Below are 27,321 nucleotides of genomic sequence, written 5' to 3' on the forward strand. Positions count from 1 at the left end.
GAATTGCGGCCTGTAGTTTTGAGGCGTCTAGTGATAGTGGTACTTCAACTTTCTAAGCGGACAAAACATGTTTTCACCTGTTTTTAAAGCAAAACTGAATTGAAACGATACTCCCTGGATCCCAAAAGAGTCTTTATTCTTATTCTATGTTAAGAGTTGATCTAAAATGACAAATTTGAGGGGCCTAAGTCTTTCAGAAATAATTTTAATCTGATCATCAAAATCCATTATTCCAATTCATGAAACGTATTAACCATTTTGTTCTCATTTTGGACGCAAAATGAAATTAGAACAATACAATGTACATTCAAAATGATTACATATTTGTAATCTAGGCAAAAAGTCACTCTAAATAGACACGTTTGAGGAATATAGGTCATTGAGAAGTTATATTAAAATCAATGTGAAAAGTCAACAATTTTTATAACAGCCATTAAAACTTCATCACCGTACAAATTTCAAGTGTCAATTAAAAATATAAACAATCAAATACACAAGATGGACTTTAATGTATGTTATAGTAGGGTAATTCAAGTTTTATTATCAAACTTTTTCAGAATTTTAACCTCTGTCCCGCATGGCCAAAATTGAAGGTGAAAATGGGTATATTTTGTACGTTTTCAGTGTGCATTGAATTTCGAGACTGAATATTTGGAAAAGTATATATCCCATCGACTTAGAATCTTTTGTAAATTGATAAAAGACAAACTGACATTAACTATGCCAATTTTGGAGTTTGTGTATACAATAGTGACTTTGCCCGAGGCTGTGGAAATCCTGAAAATAAAAGTGAATAGTTCATTTGTTCCACATTTTGCCACCTGGTGGCAAGAACTGTGTGAATTGCACATTGCGTATGATGCTAAATTCATAATCTACACCAAAAGGTGTCTTAGATTACAAAGTTAGAGAGTTCTACTCCTATTAGAAATGTGAGTTTAAAGCATCCTAAAACCTGCAAAAAATTACTAAATTTATTATCCGTTTCAGTACCCTGATTTCAGGTTTGTTTTCTTAGTTATGATTTAACATGTGTCTTACTTAAAAGGTCTTACATAATTTGAAACAGTAATTAATAGATCACTTTATATTCAAATCTTTACTGAAAGTTTTCCATATATGATACATGCAATGAAATTAAGAAAGGTAGAAAACCTCAGTATGTCATATCGAAACAAAATGAGGGTATTGGGTGGCTACATCAATATCATGCCCCTGACGAGTCGGGCTTGAAAGATCCAAACAGCACATTGAAAGACATTGCAATGGAATCTGTAGCACTAGAGCATAGGGGGTTACCCTGAACACAAGAAAATTTGTGAACGGGGAGAAGCGTGCGAACATGACACACTTGTGCTATTTTCCCCTTTCTCGAATAGTTCTAAAAGTATGTGATTGTCACTTGACATCATCTGTATTGACCCACTGCTTCTTTTTTTTTTTTTGCTTGAGAGAGAAAGAGAAATGGGGCTTAACAGCCACTCGACATAAACTAGTTCATTTCAGGACTAACATATGGTTCAATTTCATTTTAATAATTTGCTTGCAAGTAGGGATCTTTAGCAGTGGGAGGAAACCTTACGAGCCGAGAGAGCCCTTGAGGTTGGATAGGTAACCTTACTCCTTGTAATGCGCAAGCGGTGAATCAAAACTACAGACCTTACAGGGGGGTTATGTCAACCCTGCAACTGAAAGCAACTGAAAAAGATCGAAACATCACATGATAAAAGACATGTTGATGATGTTGACAATAATATATTAATAGAATTGTGGCAAGAGCGACCATTCCTTTGATGAATAAATTAACAGTCACATGTTAAGTACCATTGCTATCAGTTCCAAGTTGACATGAGCGTTGCTCTCAGATGTCCTCAGTTGCTCATAATATGATCTACATAAGCACACTGACTGCAACTAGTTGCTTTGAGCTGCAAAGTCGACATAAGCTCCCCTTAAGATCTTAAGCACACACTTAAACCCTTTGCTCACCCAACCCCTTTTTTGTGAAGCAGTGGGGCAATTTTGTTCAGTACTGATGCATTGCCCCCACTTCTTTCTGTCTCACATTTCACATGTTGCTGTATCAGGAATCCAATCCGCGACCTAAGGTGTGGAATCTATACACCTCTACCAAGTGAGCCAAACAGAATTCTCCCCAAGCAAGTCAGTCAGAGATATATTCATACTCCAGATAACACAGGACAGAACAATCTAGGTGTCCCCAAATACATGAACAATCACTCAGGAAACCTTAGATTTACATCACTGCTACACACATATAAACGTTTTAGTCTTAAAATGACCAAAATATTGTGTTGCTTCAGTGCCTCGGACAGCTTGCTTCCACCCTGTGTGATATACATTGATATAAAGAAAACAAATATCAAAGCTTATTTCAGTATGAGATACATGTACAATAATAAATAGAAAACAATACCCCAAAAACATCTGAACTTTAATCACATGCATCATTTTGACATAGTCAAAATTGATCTCATCAAACTGTCTGTAATTGGTTTGTGTTACGTGTTTCTCTCATTTCAGTGTGAGTGTCATATGTTGTCACCCTGACAGTCAGTCTATCGGTCCATCAGTCTGCTGGGTGGTCCATCAACAATTTGCTTGTGAATGTGATAATAGGCCACATTTTTTAACAGAGTGGTGTGAAACATCAGACAAACCCAATTTATTATATTCAGCATTCTCGCAGAATTTCTTTGACCTTCCAGTGTTATCTCCCTTTATTATGTTGTCACCCTGACAGTCAGTCTATCGGTCGGCCAGGCTGTCCGTCACCAAATTGCTTGTGAAGGTGATAGAGGCTACAGTTTTGGTGTGAAGCATTAGGACTGTGATAGGACGAAGCAGCTTTGGGTTCAAAGCAGATACACCCAATTAATTTTAAGCATTCTAGGACTTTCTGTCCCAGAGATATTACGATAGGGATGAGATTTCTAAAAGCCATAAAGGATCCTATCAAATTTTGTCAACATTCAAGTTTTCCTTTTGGATAAGGAGCTTTCTATAGCTATTCTTTTTTCGAGACATAACTGCTGTGTTTTGTGTATTTTCACTTTAAGCGTGACTACCTTTTCAATGGGTCACCCACTGAGAGAACCACACTAGTAGTTATTTAGATAGTTCCAAACTCCCTGCTCAACTAATTCAAAATTGAATGAAATGAAAAGCATAATATTGCTTGATATATCACTTGCACAACATCTTACAAATTTAGTCTCATGACCATTAATCATATTGACAATCATGTGCTGAAAGGAAGAATTCAGACACTTTGCAATGGTTGTATTGCAGTAAATAAGACACATTTACAGATTTTCAAATGTCTAGTAAACATACTAAGAATTCTTTATAACACAATATACAGTACTTCTAGACCTGGTTTTACTAATCACTGACATGCATAAAACTGCCAACCAATTTACTTATCTTTGGTTAAAAAAAAAAATAGTATCATCTGGTTGATGTTATACCAATTTATCTAGAAGATTAAACGTGGATATAAAGATTATGATTAGTCATTTAAGACTTTTGAAAGCAGTATTTTGTTGGAGGACTGTTTCATAATAAAACCATGGATCTTCAAATAGAATGTCCAAGAATAATGTTTAGTACACACTAGTATGGACACTTACTTAATGTGGTTGTATATTGTCATCACCTTCGTCAATCCATCCATTGTTTGTCGTTGATCTATCCCCAGCAGGGATGTAAAGATATGGTAGGCTGTGTGATTGTTCGTATTTCTAGCAACGCCTAGAATTTTCTGTCCAGTGGTGTTTCTTGGTCTTGGGGAATTCCCTTTGCCTCACTCGATAGAGGTGTATGGATTCCATGCCTGGAATGGCGGGTGCAATTACCGACCGGAGCATCCTGTCATATAATCAAATATTTTCTGGCTGTAGTGATCAGTCATAACATTTCATGAAAATAATCTTGACCATTTCGACTGTTAGTATGACTAGCACCCAAAGGTGGAATATTGGGGATAAACATAGAAAGAAATAATGATGTGCTCACAAGAAGAGCAGTCGGTTAATCCGGTTGTGACCTTCACTTAGTTAAGTCCAGAGGTCAGATTTCTTGGTCATAGGAATCTAGTAGAAGCCAAAAAATGTTCCGCGACTCGGTGGACAAGGGGTTAAAGATATAGGTAAATGGGTCTGGAGTAAGGGCTATTATTAGGGTATCACACTGCGTAGCTTGTGTGAAACACTATTGTTTTTGTTAAGCTTATTATTTTTCCATCGCGTTTTTGGAAAAAGTACATATTCTACAGAATTAAACCCTATACAATCCGAAAGGTATTTAGTTGGAATCGTAAAGGAATAACTAAAACTTTAAAAATGATAATAGGAAGTGACATCATCAACGAAAATAGACCAATATTAGACATCAAAGGAAACTTTTTTGTTTTTCAACTAATTTGAATGCAGTTTTCACCAATTTGTAGCTGTTCGTATTTCTCAATTTTTACGTCAGAGCATTGTGGCCTCTACGATGCATGCGTATGGCAAAATTTTAAGCTCAAAAGTGAAAAGAGTGAAAATTCTGAGCGTAACTGTTTTATTTTTGAAGATTTCGACTTAAAACTTTCAGAATACATTACAAAAATGTCAACAAAAATTTTCCGATTATATCCCCTTTGAAGATGAAGTCAGCTTTTCAACTTCTTTAATTTTGCATTATTTAAAAATATTTGACAATAGGAGTTGTCTGTGAAATTTTTAGGGTAATCTCATGAAGTTAAAATTCACCAGAAGTGCCACCATTTTGATAATGTAAGTCAATCTTCAAAATCCTACACGTCCTAAAATTTTTATCCAATTATCAATATCATCCTATTTTTGGAACGCATTCACCCATCGCAATTGATGGTGCATTAAGAATTTTGCCTTTAAAAGAGCCACTTGTAATTTGATTTTGAATTTTTCCTCATCATTTGATGCCTAATGCCACATTTGACTAGGCCAAACTAATTTCACATTTTCACTGTCACCGGAAGTGGCGTCATTTTGGCAAAAACTGTATTTTTAGCCATCAATACAAATATTTTATACAAAGTAGTTGTATTTGTTATGTGTTTAAAATTATGATATTTGATTCCAATCAACAAATGGAATGAACCAATGTGGTCATATAGATATCACAAAATGGTTTCTTACTTGTTCAGTTGCGGGGAAATAGACGATTTTCTACAAGTCACTTTTCAAGGTTTTTGGCCCATTAAAGTGTCAATTATTATTCGATTTTCATAAAATTTTCACCATGTGATGCATGCCTAATGCCATTTATGATTTCATAAAACTAATTTAACATTTTCCTTATCACCAGAAGTATTGTCATTTTGGCAAAAACTGTATTTTTAGCCTCCAAAACAAATGAACGACATTCATTATTCGTTATTGGTATAAAATTGTGATAAATGATTCCAGTGGACAAATAGTATTATTCAATATGATCATACAGATATCAAAAAAGTGTTTCTGGTATCTTCCCTTGCCGAGAAATAACCAATTTTGTCAATATCACTTTTTAAGATTTTTCGCATTTTAAGATTTAAAGACCCCTACGCGCAAGCGATTTATTGATATAAAATTAAACCATATGTTAGTCCCGAAATGACCTAGTTTGTGTCGAGTGGACGTTAAACCCCATTTCTCTCTCTCTCTCTCTCTGATGGAGTGATTGGTTGATGCTTTGGGACACGATAACTTTAGTTCTAATCAGGTGTGAATGATGAAATTTGGTGTATAGTTTTATTACATCAATACCTTGACTAACTTCGATAATGAGCATTTTCTGCTCAGGGTAAGCAGAGCGATAAGCAATTTGATTGGTCGAGACTTTGGAACACATTAACTCTCGTTTCTTGACATGAGCACCCTGTCACACTAAGCACATGTGTTTTGATCAGAATCCAACTATTCTTAAAGAGTTAAGGAACTACATCCTTCTGTTTCATAAACTTATAAAGTCTCTTGTGTGTAATAAAGAAATGGAGGTCTATAACCAGATGTTAGTTGTAAAGGACCTATTTGGGTTGACATTAGAAATTATTTCTCCTCCTCAAAGTAAATTGGTCACTGAGATCCTTTAAACATCTCTAGTAGGCCCATTCAAATTATTTTTAGGACAAAATGTTGTTTTATACTTTCGATTAACGGTAATATCATTAATTGTATCAATTAGTACTACTACTCTGCATTCATCGAATCTAATATCTAATCACAGTTTGATCATATCAGTGTTTGTGTGGCACTGATTTATGACATTAATCCTTAATGTTGAAAAATCACTAGTGGAGTTTACACAGAACAAGTCATAACGGTAGAATAGAGTGTCTCTTGTGTAGTATGGCCCGTTCAGATGACAGTGAATGATTAATAATTATCACCCTACCATCTAACATCTCAATCTTCTACTATTTAAATTTCTACTGAAGGTCATGTCCTTTCTGTTTTCACAGAATCGTGCTCAAGTTGAGAGATACTTCATGTTATACAAAGAGTGTAATCTATTTGTATTGTGGAGTTACACATCTTATTGTCCACCGCCTTTGGAAGAAAGCAGGGGACTATGAAAATGGGTCTGTCCGCCAGTCTGTCTGTCCGTAACACTTTTTGAGACACAATAACTCTTTCTCTAATTGAGCTTGAATGTTCAAACTTCATGTAGGTGTTTATTTGGTGAATACCTTGATGGAGTTCTGTAGCACTTTGGTCCTTAAGACAATATTGCTTCTTTGAAAAATTGTTGCTTCACTCTGTCTATAGAGTCAAATCACATGTACTTAATGAACGTGAATATATAGTTATACATAAGAAACAGTGATATTTTGGTAAAATCATAACCATTGTCAAAATATCCATCAAATTCTATCTGTTATTGACCTATGGTTGGTAGACCAAATAAGGTAATGTTTCCTCCTCGAGTCTTGTGAAATAAAGCGGTTTATTCCATATTTGAGATGGAAATTAACGTCAAGGCTATCTAAGACCTGCAGAAATTACGGGGTATAAAACAGGGTGTAGAGCGAGATTGATCAGAGCTCACCCAGATATTCCAAGCAGCTATTATTATTGAGAACGAGGTACCTTCAATGCCATTACAGCTTAACAATAAAGTTGTAAAACCATTGATTCTATAGTGTTATTACAATCACGAAGAAAAACAAACGCAACAAGAAAAGAAGTCCGATAGTACTACAGTTCCAAGATGAGCACTTTCTGCTTAGGGTAAGCAGAAATAAGCAATTTGATTGGTTGATGCTTTTGGGACATGATAACTTTAGCTCTAATTAAGTGAGAGTGATAAAACTTGGTGTACAGTTTCATTACATCAGTACCTTGACTAAGATCGTTAATGAGCATTTTCTGCTTAGGGTAATCAGAGCGATAAGCAATTTGATTGGTCAAGACTTTGGAACACAATAACTCTCCTTCTAATTGAGATAGAATATTGAAACTTCGTGTAGGCATTCATTAGGTGAATGTCTTGATGGAGTTCAAAGATGCGCATTTTGTGCTTAGACTAAGCAGAGATAAGGATTTTGATTGGTTGATGCTTTAGGGCACGATAACTTTGGTTCTAATTAAGTGTGAGTGATGATATTTGGTGTATAGTTTCATTACATCAATACCTTGACTAAGTTCGATAATGTGCATTTTCTGCTAAAGGTAAGCAGAGCGATAAGCAATTTGATTGGTCAAACTTTAGAGCTTGATAACTTTAATTCTAATTGAGTGATAGTGGTGAAACTTTGTGTATACTTTAATTACATCAACACCTTAACAAAGATTGAGTTCAATAATGAGCATTTTCTGCTTAGGCAAAGTTTAGGCTTCAGTCTGATTGGTCGAGACTTTGGAACACAATAACTCTCCTTCTATTTGAGGTAGAATGTTCAAACTTGGTGTAGGTGTATTTGATCATGCACATTTTCCACTAAGGCTAAGCAGAGATGAGCAATTTGATTGGTTTAAACTTTGAACACACTTTGACCTCCTAAAAGCAAGTCGGGTACAGTAACAACAAAACCAATTTCCACCATTGCACCTTCTGGTACATTACAGGTAATTTTGTAAACTTTCAAATAGTAGCCTATAATTCTTACATTTCTATGTTATTGATTGAAAATACATCTTGTATATATTTTCATAAAAGTACATTCTTTTATTTAAAAGTATATTTCCAACATAAATATCCAATACAATGCAATTTGGAGCACAGGGCTAATGTCGATAGTTATCATGGTTATGATAGTAATAAACTGGATGCACATGCTCAGTGCCTAACTAACCTAAATAACTATTTTACCACATCCCTTCATAATTTTTATCCTAATATTATGTGTTGCCAGTTTGGTTCATTCATCAATTGGTTGTCATGGTTTTCCTTGATTTTGTTGCTAAGCAGTTATGATGTCATAACAAATTACCTTATTTGGGAAATTATTTTTGAAATTGTATATTAACGTTACCTATTTCACCTTTTCTCTGGATCTCTAGATAGATACACAAATGGAAATATATAAAACAAAAATCGGTCTTTGATAAATATATTTCATATTTTCTTAAAATTGGAATAGTTCACAAGTTCTAAATGGATGCTAAGATATTTAATTTCAGTTTATTTTGTTAAAAATGGCGATAAAACTGCTTCGCTTCGGTAATCTATTCTAGAAGAGCCTACATGATGATGACTCCAATGAAGTAGAAATCAGACTGACCTGCTCAAAATGGTTTTCATATAGTTGTATAGAAGTAATAGTTGCTTCAATCAATGATTATAATGATGTAGGAATCTGTCTGTAGAAATAATCAAATAGCAAATTGTGACAGATAGTCAATGTTAATTAGAACTATCAGACCAACAGCAAAGGATAGTTTGGACTATAAACTTTAGTTATTATATTATACTGGTAGCAATTAACCCTATCACCGTTAGCTAGGCTAGCCAACTTGCATTATTTAAAATTCTAGATAACAATGAAGCAAACAATTATTATAAATTTATATGTATCAAGTTGCTGTTGAGGTCTAGTTTATAGATTGGTAGCAACCCATTTAATCCACCATTGACAAAAATCAATACAGTTTGTCAGTTCTGATGAAATCAAAAGGATGTGCATATATCCACTTTGGTACAGAATTTGCAAAGCAGGGTCAACCATGGAAGCCATACTGAATTTTAACCTCACATAGATTTTATTTATTGCATGTTATAGATGTTTAAAGGGAGTGTGTGTAGGTGGCTGTCTGCAATATCACTAATGTGAAAGCAGATGTTAAACCACCAGCTAAGAAGAAAGGTGGTTATGTGACTGATAAATTGATAATCCTACCCCAAGTTCAGTAGAAGTGAATGTAACATGATGTTGTTAGCACTTGTCATCATGAATAAAAATACAGTAGAAATGTTCTACTGTTATATAAAATACATAGCACAGCATGATCCTCCTCAATATTAATATGGGAAGATAAGTGATGTAAAGCAGAGAGGGTACCGTAAGATCACTTGGCAGTTGAAACAAAAGAATAAGCAGAAACAGTGTTTTCAATACAAAACTGTTTGCATAACCACATAACCGCTGGGGTCATCAATGATGGGTCAAATCTGGAATAGTTCTTCAGTCTTTTAATTACTGAACTTCTATTTTACACAATATATGACAAATGATACAATTCAAATACATACCATGTAAATTACACGTTTAGCACAAACATGTGGATGACCAACATTGGTGCAATTAATACAGTTGACCTAATGCAGTTGGCACTCACCCTAAATGCATTTTAACTATATAGTGTCATTAAGTATGGAGTATTTAGTCCACAAATTGGTGGTATAAATTAATGCTATTGATAATATAACAATGGTGTAATATCTTTAATGATGTAATTATCTGACATCTGCCATTATGCTTCTTTTAGAAAAGAGTATGAAGCAGAGATGTAAATATGTGGTGTTATGTGTGATTGTTCCTATACCTAGGAATGCCTAATTGTTATATCCTGTTGTGACAACAATTCCTACTTACTTGATCGTTGGGAATTCCCATTGACTGATCACTCAGTAGAGGTGTATGATTCCAATCCCATTAATTTCAAAATGCATCAATAGTGACCTGATTCAAGGTCAGATTCATTTCATGACACATTGACTTCTTTTTTTTTCATACAAGTCGTTAATCCTGTATGGTTGCTCCTAAAACATTTTGAATATCTTTAACACTATTCTCTTCAATTCTAATATATAATTTGACTGACAACATTGTTACTCTGTGGTAGGTTGTGGCTCCAGTACATCTACTTTTGTTTAACGAGGCAGAAAATAGTCTTATACAACTCTGTGGTTTAAAGGTTGTTTCCAGACAGTATATAGATGAGACCCTACTATTATTTTCAACAGTAATTAAACATTGTAAACAGACTGAAGCAGAGTTGATATTTTATGAAAACCCTTGGGATAGAACCATGAACAAGTTTCATTAAGGTTTTAACAAATTCTGCTTTACTTTAGTCACGATTTGTTAATTAATTGAAATATTTTTCACGTGAGTTGGTGTCAGATGATTGTTTTTAAATTCTCCTTTGGCAGCAAAATGTCAACCTTATTGTCAGCTAGATAGGGTAGAAACGTTTTTGTTACTCTCAAAATCTACCCAGATCAATTTTCTTAATACTTTACATCTTTTTTTCCAGGTTGCTATTAAAATTATTGATATGAGAAAAATAAAGGAGGATTACTTAAAACAAAATGTTAACCGTGAAGCATTGATTCTTGGACAGCTGCGTCATCCAAATATTATTCGTCTCTATGAAACAATGAAGGTAAATATATTTTAATATTTATAAAATGTTTTTTAAGTTATCAGATTTTATACGCCACATTGAAATGTGGTCGTAAATTGTTGTCGCCCCCGTCCATCGGTCCAGCGTCCACAATTGCTAGAGGCTAAAGTTAATATCCGATTGACTTTGAATTTGAGGTCATGAGACGGAGAAGCCTATTGATTTTCAACGATTTCTGATAATTACAGTCTGAGTTATGGCCCTTGATCACTCTAAAAAAACTTATGATTGCTATGGAGGCTAAAGTGAATATCCGATTGACTTTGACAGTACACTTTTTTGACTTTAAATTTATACAGAGTATTTAAGGTTATGAGACGAAGAAGCCTGTTAATTTTCAACGATTTCAGAAAATTACTGCCAAGAGTTATGGCCCTTCATCACATTGATAAATCTTGAAGACGCTTTAGAGGCTATAGTGAATATTTGATTGACTTTATATCCCAAAGATCTTGTTTCCTTTCGATATTCATGCATATCGGATCGTAACTTCCAGAATTATGGCCCCTGATTGTACAAAAAATCACGCTTTTAGCTTGTGGTCTCTCTAGAGGTCACAGTTTTTATCCGATTTAAAAAAAACGTTTTAGTATATCACAGTTACACCCTCATGATAGTTGAGTTCAAATTTCATGAAAATTGGACCAAAACTGTCAGACAAAATGGCCGCCCCTCATACGCAAATAGTGTAAACATCCGGTGAGGTCACAATTTTGATCCGATTTTGATGAAACTTGAAATGCATATTTATAACCCATAGATCTTGGTTCCTTATGATATTTGCGCATATCAAATCCTAACTTCCTGAATTATGGTCCTTGATTGTACGAAAAATCGTGTTTTAAGCTTGTGGTCCCTATACAGGTCATAATTTTTTATCAGATTTAAAAAAAAAACCTGTGAATATATCACAGTTATACACTAATGATGGTTGAGTTTGAATTTCGTGAAAATCAGAAAAAACTGACGGACATAATGGCCGCCTTTTGTACGCAAATAGTGTAAAAATATGGTATATCAAGGTTGTGGGCCCTCAAGAGGCCACAGTTTTTATCCTATTTGGATGAAACTTTAAATTATGTTTTTATCATAAAGATCTTGATGATCACACATATCCGAACGTTACTTCCTGGATTATGGCCCCTGATTGGTCGAAAAATCACATTTTTAGCTTGTGGATTCTCTGGAGGTCACAATTTTTTTCTGATTTTAAAAACCGTTTAGATATGTCACCTTTCCACCATAATGAAGGTTGAATAGGAATTTCAGGAAAATTGAAATGAAACTGACAAACAAAATGGCCGTTCTTTGTACGCAAATTGTGTGTAAGTATGTAATACAAAGGTTATGGACCCTCTAGAGGTCACAATTTTTATCTGATTTTGATCAAACTTAAAACATATCTATATATTCCAAAAAATCTCAGTCCCTTTTGATATTTGCACATTTCAGACCATAACTTTCTGGATTATGGCCCCTGATTGTTCAAAAAATTGTTTTTGCTTTTAGCTTGTTCTCTACCCATCTTTTGCAAAATTTGGGCGTATCCTGCCTGGCAGTCGCTGGTTAACAATTTCGATAATTACTGCCAAAGTTATGGCACTTGATCACATTGATAAATCTTGTGACTGTAAATTTATACACAGTGTTTAAGGTCGTGAGATGAAGAAACCTATTGATTTTCAACAATTTGATCACTTTGAAAAATATTGTGGACACTCTAAAGGCAAAAGTTAATATCCGATTGACTTTAAATTTATACCCAGTGTTTAAAGTCGTGAGACGAAGAATTCTATTGATTTTCGATAATTACTGCCATGCCAGAGTTATAGCCCTTGATCACTTTAAAAAATTTGCAGACACTCTTGAGGCTAAAGTTATTATCCAAATGTCTTTAAATTTATACACAATGTTTAAAGTTATGAGACGAAGAAGTCTATTGCTTTTCAATAATTACTAACAGAGTTATGGCCCTTGATCACTTGAGAAATCTTGTGGACGCGCTACAGGATAAAGTTTATATAAATTTATACACAGTTTTTAAGGTCACGCGACAAACAATCAAAACAAATTCTAACAATTTCTGATAATGGGTTGTTACTCGTAATCAGATTTGAGTGTTTTCATTACTGACAAATGAAAAAATATGCTACAACCCTTGTTGACTGCCTGGACGACTTACATGTAGCTATAAAATGAAATGAAATAGGATTTACCATCCTACTGTTCTGCTCCGAACTGGGCTAATGAAGACGAGTATACACCATACAGTGTCCTATGAGGGAAATTTTGCCTGGACAGCGGCATACGGCCTACTCTTATATCGAATTCCAAATGTCAAGGGATCTTTAACATGCATTCCAATGTGTACACGGGACCTGCACGGGACCTCAGTTTTTACGTTCCCTCCGAATGACTAGACAGCTGTCCTTGGCAGGCATAAAACTTGCCAAATGTTTTTATTGTATATTTGTGACCACATCTCCAACTTTACCTGAGCAATAAGGCTCCTTCCAAAACACAGAATTGAACCAAGGAAATGTTCTCAAAAACGCAACCTGAGATGGTAATGTGTTCTCCATGATTTTTATGTAACTCATGCTGCACGTGCTGTTCATCGTCGGCAGCATGCCCCAACTCACGACAGCTCAGTGGAACCAGGCACTTGGAAGACTCGACGCAGGCAACAAGCCGTTGCCAATCACTTCCAGGTCAATGTTCGGACTATCTACTATCGCCCCCGAACTGGTAGACCAAGGGTTACCACCAGGTGATAACACCGCCATGTTGTGCAATAGCACGTGCAGAATCCCTTCACATAGGCATCAGGGACAGCACAGTGGGAACACACGGAAGACCCATCAGTACCGATACAGTGCGCCGACGTCCCACCAGAGAGAACATCCATTGCCGTAGACCTTACCACGAACTGATACTCACCCCTCACCATCGACATGAACGTCTACAGTTTGCCCAACAACACCAGAACTGGTGACACAGGCAATGGAGAACTGTTCTGATCACAGATGAGAAGCGGTATTGCGTATCAACTGCAGATGGCAAGACCAGAATATTGCGTCAACGTGGCCAGCATTGTTCTGACCTATGTGTCATGGAACGAGACTCATGGTAAGGTCCAAGCATAATAGTTTGGGGTGGAATCGGCCTGAACCAGTGAGTAGGTCCTGTGGTGTTCAAAAATCTTGTGCTACATCGATCATTGAAACAACGTTTCCAACATGACAACGCTTGTGCCCACACTGCAAGAGTCACTTGGGACTTTCTACAGCAGAACGGGGTCAACGTTATGCACTGGACTTAAACCCGATTGAACATCTTTGGGATGAAATTCAGAGGAGACTCAATAACATCGTACTGAGACGAAACACAGTTGATGGATTGCACCAGGCTTTTTTGACATTGTGGTACCATGGGGCAATGGCGTTCATCAATCGTCTGGTCTACTCCATGTACAGACGCTGCGCTGCTGTTATTGACACTCGCAGTGGACACACCAGATACTGATGTATAGACTGTGTACAGACTTTAAACCTCATAATGTCTTGGAATTGTGATGAATTAATCACTAATGTGTCAACATACTGTTTACAAAAAATTGCTTTGATCCATTTAGTAAGTCGTTTTCTAGAAAGATTTGATTAAAGTGCCTCTCTGATTTTGAAATCGTACTGATGTTTTTTTTGCTGTTTAGTATACAAGATCATATCAAAGGGCTAATAAATGTTTTAACTCTATTTCCTATCTCTCATCTCTCATCTCATCTGATCTCCTGTCTATGTGTGTTGTGATCCTCTGTCTGTGTAGGGACCTTTTAAAGAAACTAATTTGCATACAGACAAAAGGACAATCATTTTGACGAATCAGATTAAAGATAAAATTAGGGATAAAAATATATTGTAACGAATCAAATGAAAGAAGTTAAATTAATATATAAATTTCATTGGGTAAAGTTTCATTGTGAAATATAATTAATAGAATCAGTTAATAATCTTTTAAGCCGTAAATAAAGTAAAAGCGTTGGCACTGATCTGACTGCATTGTTAATTCTATAACCCTCTCTTACTAAGCCTATTGGCACCCAAAGATTATAACAGTACGTACAGTCAAGACGATTCTTGCTTAAGGCAATCACTTTAGGAAATATTAAATTCAGCCATATTGTCTGTATATGTGAATATAGAATTAAGAAATAAATTATGCATTCTTTAAATAAAATGTGAAAAAGAAATTCAAATTAATATCACTATTCGGTGATAGATGGACCGACGGATGGATGGACAGGGGCGACGACAATATACAACCACATTTCAATGTGGTCGTATAAAAATAAGAAAATAGTCAAAACAAATCTTCATTCAGTTTAGTTTATATTCTTCATCTCGTTATGTTAATTAGTTAAAAACATGACTGCACAAATCTTACAGCCCTGGAAAGAGAAGTGTTTATTATTTAGATTGGGTTGAATCTCAACAGTTTTCACTTAGTGGTCATGGATCGACTCACTTCAATGTTTAAACTATGGTTCATCACTTCAGTTGCAGTTTAATGAATTTTATATTACTCTTGTTATTGTCACATCTGCTGGGTATTGGTCTGTAATAGTATCAGTAGGCCTACACACTGTTCAGTCATCCATAAGGTTGCAGTAACAACTCCAACAGTAACTGGAATCTGTCCGAAAACACTTACAATCTGTGTTACACCATGGACCTTATAATAATTATAAGGTCCATGGTTACACATAATTGGTGGCTAATATATCCTAGCACCTCCTCTGCATTGCATGTGGCAGCTGGTTTAAAGGGCCAGAGAAAGTCGTAAGAAAGAATTTTGATATACAGTTTGGAGTATTAAACTGTTTACTTAAAACAAAAAGCTAAGACAGTGTATGTGTGGGAGTTTCTTATTTATAGATTGTTACAATAACTAGAACTTACCATTCATACTATTCATATTGCTTCATACTGCTTCATACTACGCTGAACTCGTAATGGGGTTTGTTTACATGTGGCAATTATGTAAATAGCCGTTACTTTGTGAATATGCCGTCGACTTGTAGTTTGGAACTTTCTATTAGTCAATATGTGATAAAATCAACCAATGGGAGAGCGGAATCTAAATTGTAACTCATAGATTATGCACGTGCATTTCCCAGTTGCATAGCGTATAAAGGGGTATACAAGGCCAATCAGACTCAGCCTTAATTGGAACGGTCGGGGGTGTGAACCTTTACAGGGGTAATAATTTATTCCGATTGAAGGAAGCATGCTTTGAATTGGGTTAAGTGTTCTAATTGATTTGCGGGTTCCGTTCAGGTGTTATAAGATTTGGTGCTTATACGCACTTTGCTCCCTTTGGCACGAATGTTATTCGTTCTGGCGAAAGCAAGCGTAAAACAATGTGTTTATATTTTATTGTAGAGTTATGAGTTTCTAATCGATTTGAGGTTATGTTCGGGTGTTATTAGATTTGGTGCTTGTATGCATTTCGTTTCCCTTTGCATGAATATTGTTAATTCTGGCTGAGGCAAGCGTCAATCATTGTGTTATACTTAATTTGGAGTTGGCGTATTTGTTAATCTTTCTTTTTCAGCTGGTACACCAATAGTAAGAGGAAAACAGACCTGAACACGCACCTCGATCATTTGGATTTGTACTTCATGAAATAAAGCATTTAAAAATCTATGAAAGTGTTCCATTTACTTTCATTCACGAGAGTCACCTGACATCCTGAGTACGACCCTGAATCTTCCGATTTGCATAAGACCAGGTCCTTCCCGACGCTCTAGTGCAGATCGAGAACGACCCATCCTGTTACATATGTTTAAATATGTGTGACCTCGGCATGAATCTATACACCTTTAATGAGTGAGACATTTACCAGATGCGCCAAAGAGAATCCCCTATAGAATTCAGTCTGATCAAGTCTATAGGAATCCTTAATTTGAACACAAGACTGCACACAGAATTATCTAGGTGTAACACGTCACATACATACTATGTTAGGAATAATTTTATATGGAAACACTGTATTTAAATTTTGACATTCAAATCCTGTACCCATAGAAAAAGTTTCCTCATTAAAGAAAGCAGGGGACTATTAAAATGTGACTGTCTTGTCATACTTTTGGGACACAATAACTCTTCTTCTAATTGAGGTAGAATGTTTCAACTTAGTATATATAGTTATTTATTAAGTTTATTTATTAAGTGAATGCCTTGATGGAGTTCAATGATGAACATTTTCTTTGATAACTTTGATTCTAATTGAATGAGAGTGGTGAAATTTGTTGTATATTTCATTACATAAATACCTTGCCTACATTTGATAATGATCATTTTCTGCTCAGGTTAAGCAGAGTGACAAGCAATTCGATTTCTTGATACTTTGGGGTATGATAACTTTAATTCTAACTAGGTGATCAATATCTTGACTACGTTCAATAATGATCTTTTTTTACTTAGGTAAAGCAGAGAGATAAGCAATTTGATTGGTCAAGACTTTTGAGCTCGATAACTTTGATTCTGTAGTGTGAGTGGTGAAACTTCGTGTATAGTTAACGGTATTGATGATGAGGAATTTCTGCTTGAACTGACTAGTGATGATAAGCAATCTGATTGGTCAAGACTTTTGAACACAATAACTCTGCTTTTAATTGAGGTAGAATGTTCAATGAGCTAATTAATGTCTTGACAGTGTTTGTCTGCCAGTATGTCTGTCTGTCTGGTATCACTTTTTTGGAACATAATAACCATGCTTCTAATTAAGGTACAATGTTCAACCTTGGTGTAGATCAGGGGCGTGCTGGACCTGAAGGGGCCCTGGAGGAGGGCCCCGAAGGGGCCCGTCTAGCGCTGAAGGCCACACGCGCGCCTTCGGCTACTAACTGATTTACCTACCTGGGACTATTATAGTGACTTTTTATCTGTCACCAGGTATCAATAGTATCAGTAATGACAAACACTACAGGTAGTTCACATATAAAGTAGCAAATAGATGACCTAATTATTTTCAAAGGACTATATATTTAAACCTTTCGTCTTGTAAGTGAAGATTGTAATAATAGAATGGTTGTAGTAAACTCATTGATGGAAGTAACAGAAGTATGGACCTATAGTGATTCCATGACAAATTTAATCTTTTGTAATGAATTAAGTTTAATTTTAATTAACTCACCTTGCATGTTCAGGAAGCATTACATGTAGGATTAAAATAGATGGTAAAATAATTTTGTACTCACTTTACTTCAGGGTCTAAGCTATGATTTCTGCTTCTTTAGAATCAAAATCTTTAGTATAGTTGTCATTATTCAAAGGGTGGTATCTTGGCCTAATGGTCTAACTTGTGCGCTTTACATCATAAGATCTGTCATTAAGTAAAGTGGCATGGTTTCGAATTTCAATCAAAAACTTGTACATGATAAGGAGTAGGATTGCCAGCCTAACCTTGTGGGTGGCCAGTTGGTCTAACTTGTGCACTTTAGATCATAAGGTCTGTCATTGAGTTAATTATATGCGGCATGGTTTCGAATTTCAATACAACACTTTGTACATGACAAGGAATAAGGTTGCCTGCCTACCCTTTTGGTTTTTTTCTGAGACACAATTGAGAGGAAGGGTCTTATTACTGTTTGTTACCTTACATTTTGTCTATGAACAAATTATGAAATAGTCTGTTTACAGTTCAGTCTTAGCTGAAGGGGTTGAACTGATGGAGATGGTAACTAATTACTGTAGTCAGTTGTGACTACACATTGATAGTTATTATCATCAGTAGCTATATTTTTTATTTTGGTAATCTTATATTTTCAGGCTACAACTTTATATTGCTTGGTGACAGAATATGCAGTTGGGAGAGATATTCTAACCTTTCTCAAATCACACAAGGAACATCGACTTTCAGAAGATAAGGCTAGACCATTTACACGACAAATTATCTCTGCTGTACATTATCTTCATGAGAGAGGTGTTTGTCATAGGTAAGTTTATATAAATATAGAAATCCACACAATAGTTTATTGTACAGGATATGTAATAAACCAATATGCATTTTGTATACAGTAAATTACATTTGTAAATCATCCATTTTTCACGCGAATATCGCGAATGAATATCACATTAGCTAGTGTTCCCTAATGTAAAATCCGTTTTACATCCAAATCTGCGATCTTAAGTCCAATTTTTGCCCAATAAAACCCCATTGATGGTCGTATATAAGCCTGATGGTTTGACTGACAAAGACCAGACAGCATTTCCAAGCTATTGATTTTCACTCAAGGATGACCCAATGAAGAAGTGAAAGTCGCCTGACAATTCTCTGATTATCAGCAAGTAAAGAAGAGGAATCTAGTTAGCTGTTGTACTGTAATTACTTATAAATGTCATCTTGATTAAAGCTCCAAGTATTCTTGATAACAAATAAATTATGAAATGTATACCCCATACAAGACAGATTAATTTGTTATAGCATTAAGACGCATGTACAATAGAACTTATATTGTTTGTATCACACAAATTCATCTCATCTGTCTGATGTAAAGGTATTGACATAATAATACTGTAGTGTTAGTATTGAAAATACTAAAACGAAAACGTCAGTTTAAATGCTTAAATTTTACAGTTACTTTTATTTGTTGCTGTGACTTTGGACAAAGGGTTTATCCAAAAAGGCAATCTAAAAATTGAAGTATTTTTCTGTACATAAGAGTGATTTTAATACAGTTACATTAAAACTGTTCTAGGTAATACAAGTGGGAAGATTTAGGGATTTTTATGCTAAGATATGCCATGGGAATACATTTTATTGCCAATACTGTACTTTATTTGTAAATGTGAAAACATCCATTCATGCTTCTATTCAATTTAGTTAACATGAAATTGTCTACCAGGGACATGGAAGCATAGTTTGACTGGAAGATTATTAGAAATCTTCTTCATGCTCTCCAAATGAACATTAATATAAAGAAGTAGGGTAGTTTTATAGCTTTTGTCATCACACATTGATGCAACATTTACAAGAACGGTGCAGACCACATTTTTATACACTTATACACCAGTCAGTAATTATTTTTATTCAGGGAATATAACGATATTAGTCCTGTTATAAAATGTTAACGTTCATTGTCCAAATTATTGCTCTAATTAACTGTTTAAAGGTTGCTGGATTTTAGGTAAAGGAGGTGACACTCTGCCTGTTGTGTCACATGACCGTAGGGTTGTGCTAAATATTTTGAGGCATGCAAATTCAGGAGGTTTCATTTTGATTAATTAACAGAAATACTTGGTACTCTAAATAGTATTTTGATCAAGCAAGAGTATAAAATACTGTGTTAAAATTCAATAAAATGACATTGACCTGATGTGATGATATATGATGTTACTGAGAAACTATGATAAATATTTCTATGTAATAAACTGACAAGGCGGGAAACATTCAATAACTATTGGTAGGGATAGGTATCATGCATGAAGCAGTGTATGCTTATTCTTTCTATAACCTGATACCCTGTCTCATAAGCTCAGATCACTTACATTTGACGTACTATTATTCACATACTAAATATAATGAAGGCATTTATTTGTTCTGGACATCTATTCATTTTATGTTTTATTGGATGACTCACACAGCAAGTTATATAAATATAATAATGTTATTTGTAGAAATAAATGCAATGTTTTTAGTTGTTCAAACATTAAGATAGGAAAAAGGATGACACTTACTTTACAGCAAGTTATTATACAATCAGTTAATATATTAATCTATAGGGGGGGGGGGGGGTTGAGTGGCCGAATGGTTAACGTGTGTATGTTTCATCATAAGGTCTGTCATTGAATCAAGAGGCATGGTTTTGATTTTCTGCTTGTACGTGACAAGGAGTAGGGTGACCTATCCAACCTCGTGGGTTTTCTCCGGACCCTCCAGTTTTCTCCCAATGCTAAAGACTCCAACGCACAAGCAAATAAATGAAATAAAATTTAACGACCTAGTTTGTGTCGAATGGACATTAAACCCCATTTCTCTCTCTTTTTCTGTTATCTATATTATGTCCTGGACTTTCAGTATAGCCAACACCTAATCCTGGCAGATCAGAATACATGTATGTAGAAATGTCCTCACTGTGGATATAGGCAAGTAGTGGGGACTATATCCATCTTATCCATTTAAAATTCACCAGAAAAAGGACACTTACTTGTCTTATTGGAACAAGTTTATTAAATATTGTATTATGTTATAAATATCGATGGTGTTCAGGGGAGAAATTGGCACAAGGTAGTAAGGGATGCTTGGGTAAAAATTGTGAGTCCACGACTCTCAACCTTGCTCTTCCTGCAGTTCAATTAAAGTATAATACATGGTATTGTAATACATGATACTGTGTCAGAAGAGTATCCACACATAAAGGGTGTGGCTTGATATTATTTTATCACACACCCTACCAATAAAAGTTTTACATAAATCTTTTATTGAAAGATGCAAAAATGGCATAGTCAAACCAATAAAAGTTTTACGTAAATCCTTTATTATAAGATGCAAAAATGGCATAGTTAAACTGTAGACCCACTTCACTGCGATTTAATCCTTAAATAGATCAAGAATAATTGGGTTTGATCCAGGTTTTTTTTATTGTTTTAGTCCAGTGGTTCTCAACCTTTTTTGCCAACGGCACAATTTGGAACACTTGAAACATTAGGAGCACACCTTGCTAAAGTGTGACAAAATGGACCCCTCGGGTCAAATGGACCCCTCAACCCTATTCTTTCCTAAGATAAGGTAGCTGGAAAATAAAGCCTAAGTAGTCGAGAACATAACACCCTTTAACGTTAACATCATGGCGAACTGGGTATATCAACAGTGCAAGGAAGCACCTGTCATATGGAAGTTTTGCCGGTTCCTGGTCTATCTGACGGTGAATTGTAGATAGCGTGCCTTTGTGTAAAAATTTCATCCAGGAACCGTTTTTTCATATGATAAAGCTTTGTAAATAGACTCTTTTATTGTGCCTGAGCAATTTAGTACCATTCGTTCGGCCCAGAATAGGAGCAGAACAGTAGGACGTTTAACTTCATTTCATTTCATTTCGGCTAGGCTAGAGCAGGGCCATTTTTATTTTTGTCTGAAGTGGAGCTAAATGGAGCCTTTCATTTGTACTAAATGGCCCCCTGTGTCATTTTGCCCCGTATGGAATTTCCAGTTCAAATGAATCCAAGTTTCTAGTTCAAATGATTCAGACATGTGACTTCTGTTTGTCAGTTCGTGAATGATTTCATCATTAATAAATTAATGGTCTTAAAATAAATTAAAACACTTGTTTTGTTCTTTTATTTTCACCAACTAGATCTTAGTTTTTAGTACCGGTATCTGTAGTTTTTTCCACTTTTTAGTGAACAAGCATGGATAACACCAAAGAGCTTGTCATTTGATCACAATTATGTAACTTCTATGACTTTTGAAACGAGAGATTCTCATTTATTTCCATGCTGAACGATTTTACCCCAACAACTGTATGTACAAAATGGACTACCAAACTATCTATACATTGTATTTGTTGATCTATTCAGATTAATATGGAAGTTTCGTTCTTGTACACTAATCCTTGATGTTTATCAACTAATGCGGCACCCGTATCCATCAAAACATTAAATATTCGTCTCATTAGTAAGAGGTGAACCTTGCCAAAACCTTAAGTGGTCAATTTTGTACTACTTTCCCCTATATGAAAAATATTTGAATTTTGCAAAAAAATATGGCAAGTCATAGACGGCATACAGCTGTAGACACAGACTATATTTTAAAGGATAACTCAAACCTAAATAAAGAAAAACATTCTACAAACTTACAGTAGACACCACTTAATACTCAATTGGGATCATGTGATATTTCGCATTTTCTTATTGTGCCGATCAAAATTTCGCAGCACACTTAGGCAGAACTCATGGCACACCTGTGTGACGCGGCACACTGGTTGAGAATCACTGTTTTAGTCAAATGTCCCAGACATTTACCTGACATTCGAATTAAAAATCATGAAAAAACATAATAGCACCATTATTATACACTATCCATACTGTATATATCTTTTTTACTATTATAAATGGGCTATTAGTATTTACTATGTTTAATTATGTGAAGTGAAAAAGCATAATTTTATCGATACAGGGTCAGGGTCTCTTTTATATGCATACAAATGTGTTCATGGATAAACTTTGGTTTTTCATCCCATCTAAATGACTAGACACAACTATATACTATATCAAACAATTACTTTATTTATACCAAACACTGTTGGAAGTTTCTCCTTCTTATATTCATATGTTATGAATCACCTAGCTGGTATAAATACAGTTTAACATTTTTTGTCTGTTTCAAGTCTTGATTTCAAACTTGCATGTATATTTTGATAGATATAAATATACCTTTTATGAAATACTAAGTTCCAGATGTTCATGAAAAGGTCAAAATGGCATGAAAACTATGTTTAGAATTGAAAATGTTTCAAGGACAGAAGGAAAGCTTTTTATCAAGCCTGGTTTAAGATATGACCTAGAATGTGTACAGATAGAAATAAGTAAAAGATGACAAGCGTCTGGCTGTTGCCCAGTTAAAAAAATCTGCCAGGTTTCCAGCAGGCAGTCTAAAGTAAATTATCTACTTTCTGCATTCTTATATAGCAGTTTTACTGTTTAAACTTCTAAAGCCTCCTAAGGTGAAAGTTACTACCTCCTCATGTAATTCTAAACCAACTTCCTATCTTAACCCTGTCGACTTGGGTTGCTATGGCTTAAACAACGAAAACTACCTCATTCATAATATTTACTAAATTGTGATTGGATGACATCAGAATCGTGACAGAGCATTAGGAACCTCCTTGTAAAAGTGAATGGGTAGAGAATTTGCATGATGCTACATGATTGGTTAAAGTACACCTGGTGATTTTATTAATGGTTCCTGATATATAAAAAGCAAACTTTAAACAGATGTTGAGGTGTTATCTTAAGGGGGTAATGCACCATTTGTAAAACAGACATTTTTCATTATATATGGAAGATTTTCTCCAGGTTTCTAGGTTGTACAGCAGATAATGAAAATATTGAAGACTAAAGCCAGGTGCACACTAGCCAAAATGTAACAGAGGGATAGCCAAGACTTAGTAGATTTATTGTCTCCGACATTTCGAAGAAAGCAGGGGACATTTAAAATGGGCCCATCTGCTGTCGGTCCGTCTGTGTAGTCACCCTTATTAGGACTTAATAACTCTGCTTCCAATTGAGCTATAATATTTAAACTTGGTGTAGGTGTTTATCCATGACTGAGTTCAATGATGAACATTTTCTGCTAATGCTAAGCAGAGATAAGCAATTTGATTAATCAATGCTTTGGGACACAATAACTTTGATTTTAATTGTGGGAAAATGATAAACTTGGTATATAGTACAGTTTCACAACATTGAAACCTTTACTAAGTTAGATCATGAACAGTTTCTGCTTAAGCTAAGTATAAATGAACAGTTTATTTGATTGCCCAATCCTTTACAAACAGATAATTATCCAATTAATTAATATGTGTCATCTTTTTATTTTGGGATGGAGGCATTGTTGGCTTGTTTGAAATTGAATTAATGTGTTCGTTTTCATTTCAAAGACAAAACTAAAATAAGATTAAACAGGAGGGGATTTGTAGGGAGCAGTAGTTAAGAACTCAGACTATACAATTGTAGAATATTGTTCTGTAATATTTTCATAATGAATCTATTATATATGTAGCATTTTAGAAATGAAGGCTTTGAAACATAAAGATTAAACTAAGGAAACCATAGATATTTAAACATCTGATCACAACTTGTACTGTAGTCTTTGCTTAATCTATGTATGGGCTTGAAGGTTGTTCACATATTTGATAAAGTAAAACATAGCTGTCTGGCATCTCTCAGGAATGAATAACCACTTAAAAGCCCAAATTACCACAGACTCACAACTAGTACATATTATTTTGACCATGTCTTCTTGCCACTGATAAATTGGAGAAACAAAAATAAAAGGTTATGATGACGCACATAGATTTCTTACACGCTTTTAAAGGAGTTCTTCTTCCAAAGGTTTATAAGTTGAGACCAGGCATTCTTGAAATAGGATGCACATGTACATTTACATCATTGTATAAAAAGGGCTGATGGGTTGATTGGTTATGAATTATTAATACAATGCAATAAAACATTGTGTAATAATTATACACGTAGTTTCTAGTAAGAAATCAACTTCTATATAGAATAATAAACTGTAAGACTACAATAATAAGATTTACTTGTACAACCTTTTATAAAATGTATAATTTGATAGTAGATGAAAATGTAACCAATCTTTGAACAGTTATATTGACGCATCTTTGACTAGTAAATATTGTTTTCACTTGAAACCGAATATAACATGTTTATTTTTAATTTAGATGTATATATTATGACTAGCAGGATACCCGGCTTCGCTCGGGGGTCATAACTCCGAAACCGGAAGTGGTAGACTAACGCCACCTGGTCTATGTTACTCCCCGGTCCGAGCTACCCCTATAGCCCAAATTTCAGACTCGGGGCAGACCTAGTGTAGCCGCCAACCCCGAACAGACCGGCTTCGCTCGGGGGTATTAACTCCGAAACCAGAAGTGGTAGACTAATGCCACCTGACCTATGTTACTCCCCGGTCCGAGCTACCCCTATACCCCAAATTTTAGACTCGGGGCAGATGTAGCCGCCAACCCCGAACAGACAGACTTCGCTCGGGGGTCATAACTCCGAAACCGGAAGTGGTAGACTAACGCCACCTGGCCTATGCTACTCCCCGGTCCGAGCTACCCCTATAACCCAAATTTCAGACTCGGGGCAGACCTAGTGTAGCCGCCAACCCCGAACAGACCGGCTTCGCTCGGGGGTCATAACTCCGAAACCGGAAGTGGTAGACTAACGCCACCTGGCCTATGTTACTCCCCGGTCTGAGCTAACCCTATACATCAAATTTCAGACTCGGGGCAGACCTAGTGTAGCCGCCAACCCCGAACAGACAGTCACAAATATATATATAGATTAAGATATCCAATATTCTGTGAAGGGGTTGGTGGTCAAGTGGTATGGTTTGATTCCCAAGCTTTTATGTGACAAGGTATAGGATTGCCACCTAACCTGATGGCTTTTCTTGGAGTCCTCCTACCACAACTGCAGACCCCTATGTACAAGTGAACTACTGAAAGAATAATGTACAATATGTTAGTCCCGAAATGACCAGAATTGTCTAGAGTGGACATTAAACACCATTTCTCTCACTCTCTTTTCCCACTATTCTCTTTACTAATTTTATGTGAAGCCTGATTTTACAAATCACACGTTTGAATTTTCCCTGTTGAAATAGATATACTGGAGTCTTACTGGACCCTATTGTTGTCATATATACAAACCAAGGTGTAGGTAGGGTCACCTGTCTAGTCTCCTTGATTGAACCCAAATTATAATAACGTGTTCTGTTAATGATGATAAAACATTTTACATTTTAGTTGATTAAGTATGAATTTTACATCTAGAATTTATAGCTTTCTAGGCAGAATTAACCAGTTTTATTCACTTATATATACCTGGCATTTCTCCTATAAATGAGACACTTATTTATCAGGGCAGCGGTAATGTAATTCAGACAAAGTAAACATAAACTTTTTGTAAGAGACCTATCTGTAACAGACATACTGGTAGAATAGTCTAACCATTATGATTTCATTTCCTCAACAATTGATCATAAATCTTTCAAATAAAATAACCATTACAGTAAGATATAATTTAAAAATGGAATGTCCTATATCTGGTAAATGCGAATTTCTTTGAAATACATGGATAATGTTTCAGATATGAACATATGAAATCATATAAAATCAAAATTTTGAGTCAACCTTCGGAAAAACCATAGAAATGTGAATTTCAGTTTTCTATTACTCAGTAAGATTTATATCAGCTGTTGTCTCGTAATCGATAGTGTCAATTATTTTTGTTCAGGTCAATGTTATTATTATGCTTTACATTCATATAAGCAGCCTTTTTTCTGTGTATGAAAGGGCAGCCTTTAGGGTCATTACGACTTATAATGCATGAAGTTTAGTTTGCATAGCCAATGCCTAGAGGGAAGTAGAAAGTCAACTATATATTCAGAGGGATGATAATAGACTTAAAGCTAACTGTATAGTGCATTTTGATATATTAGTCTCAAGACTGGAATAATTTTATTTTCCAAATATATATATTACATTAAGCAGACAAAAATTGATTTTTTGGAAATCTACTGGATGGTCGACAACGTGGCTCATATGACTATTTTTGTTTTGCTATTTTGAAGCAGACTTGAAACGCAAAAAAGTATTCATTTCGATCCTAATTGGACTAGAGTATTATGCTTGTGGTAA

At 35.2% G+C, this 27,321-nt stretch overlaps 1 protein-coding gene across 1 annotated transcript in view; it reads left to right on the forward strand.

Moving 5' to 3' along the window:
- The window catches only part of LOC126819206 (uncharacterized), a 129,261-nt gene that overhangs the window by 25,338 nt on the left and 76,602 nt on the right, over positions 1-27,321 (forward strand). The window contains exons 2-3 of the mRNA XM_050547113.2: positions 10,725-10,853; positions 18,707-18,873. Of these exons, the coding sequence (XP_050403070.1) occupies positions 10,725-10,853; positions 18,707-18,873 (296 nt within the window). The remainder of the gene's footprint in view (positions 1-10,724; positions 10,854-18,706; positions 18,874-27,321) is intronic.

Source organism: Patella vulgata, chromosome 4, assembly GCF_932274485.2.
Source record: "Patella vulgata chromosome 4, xgPatVulg1.2, whole genome shotgun sequence".
NCBI lineage: Eukaryota > Metazoa > Mollusca > Gastropoda > Patellidae > Patella > Patella vulgata.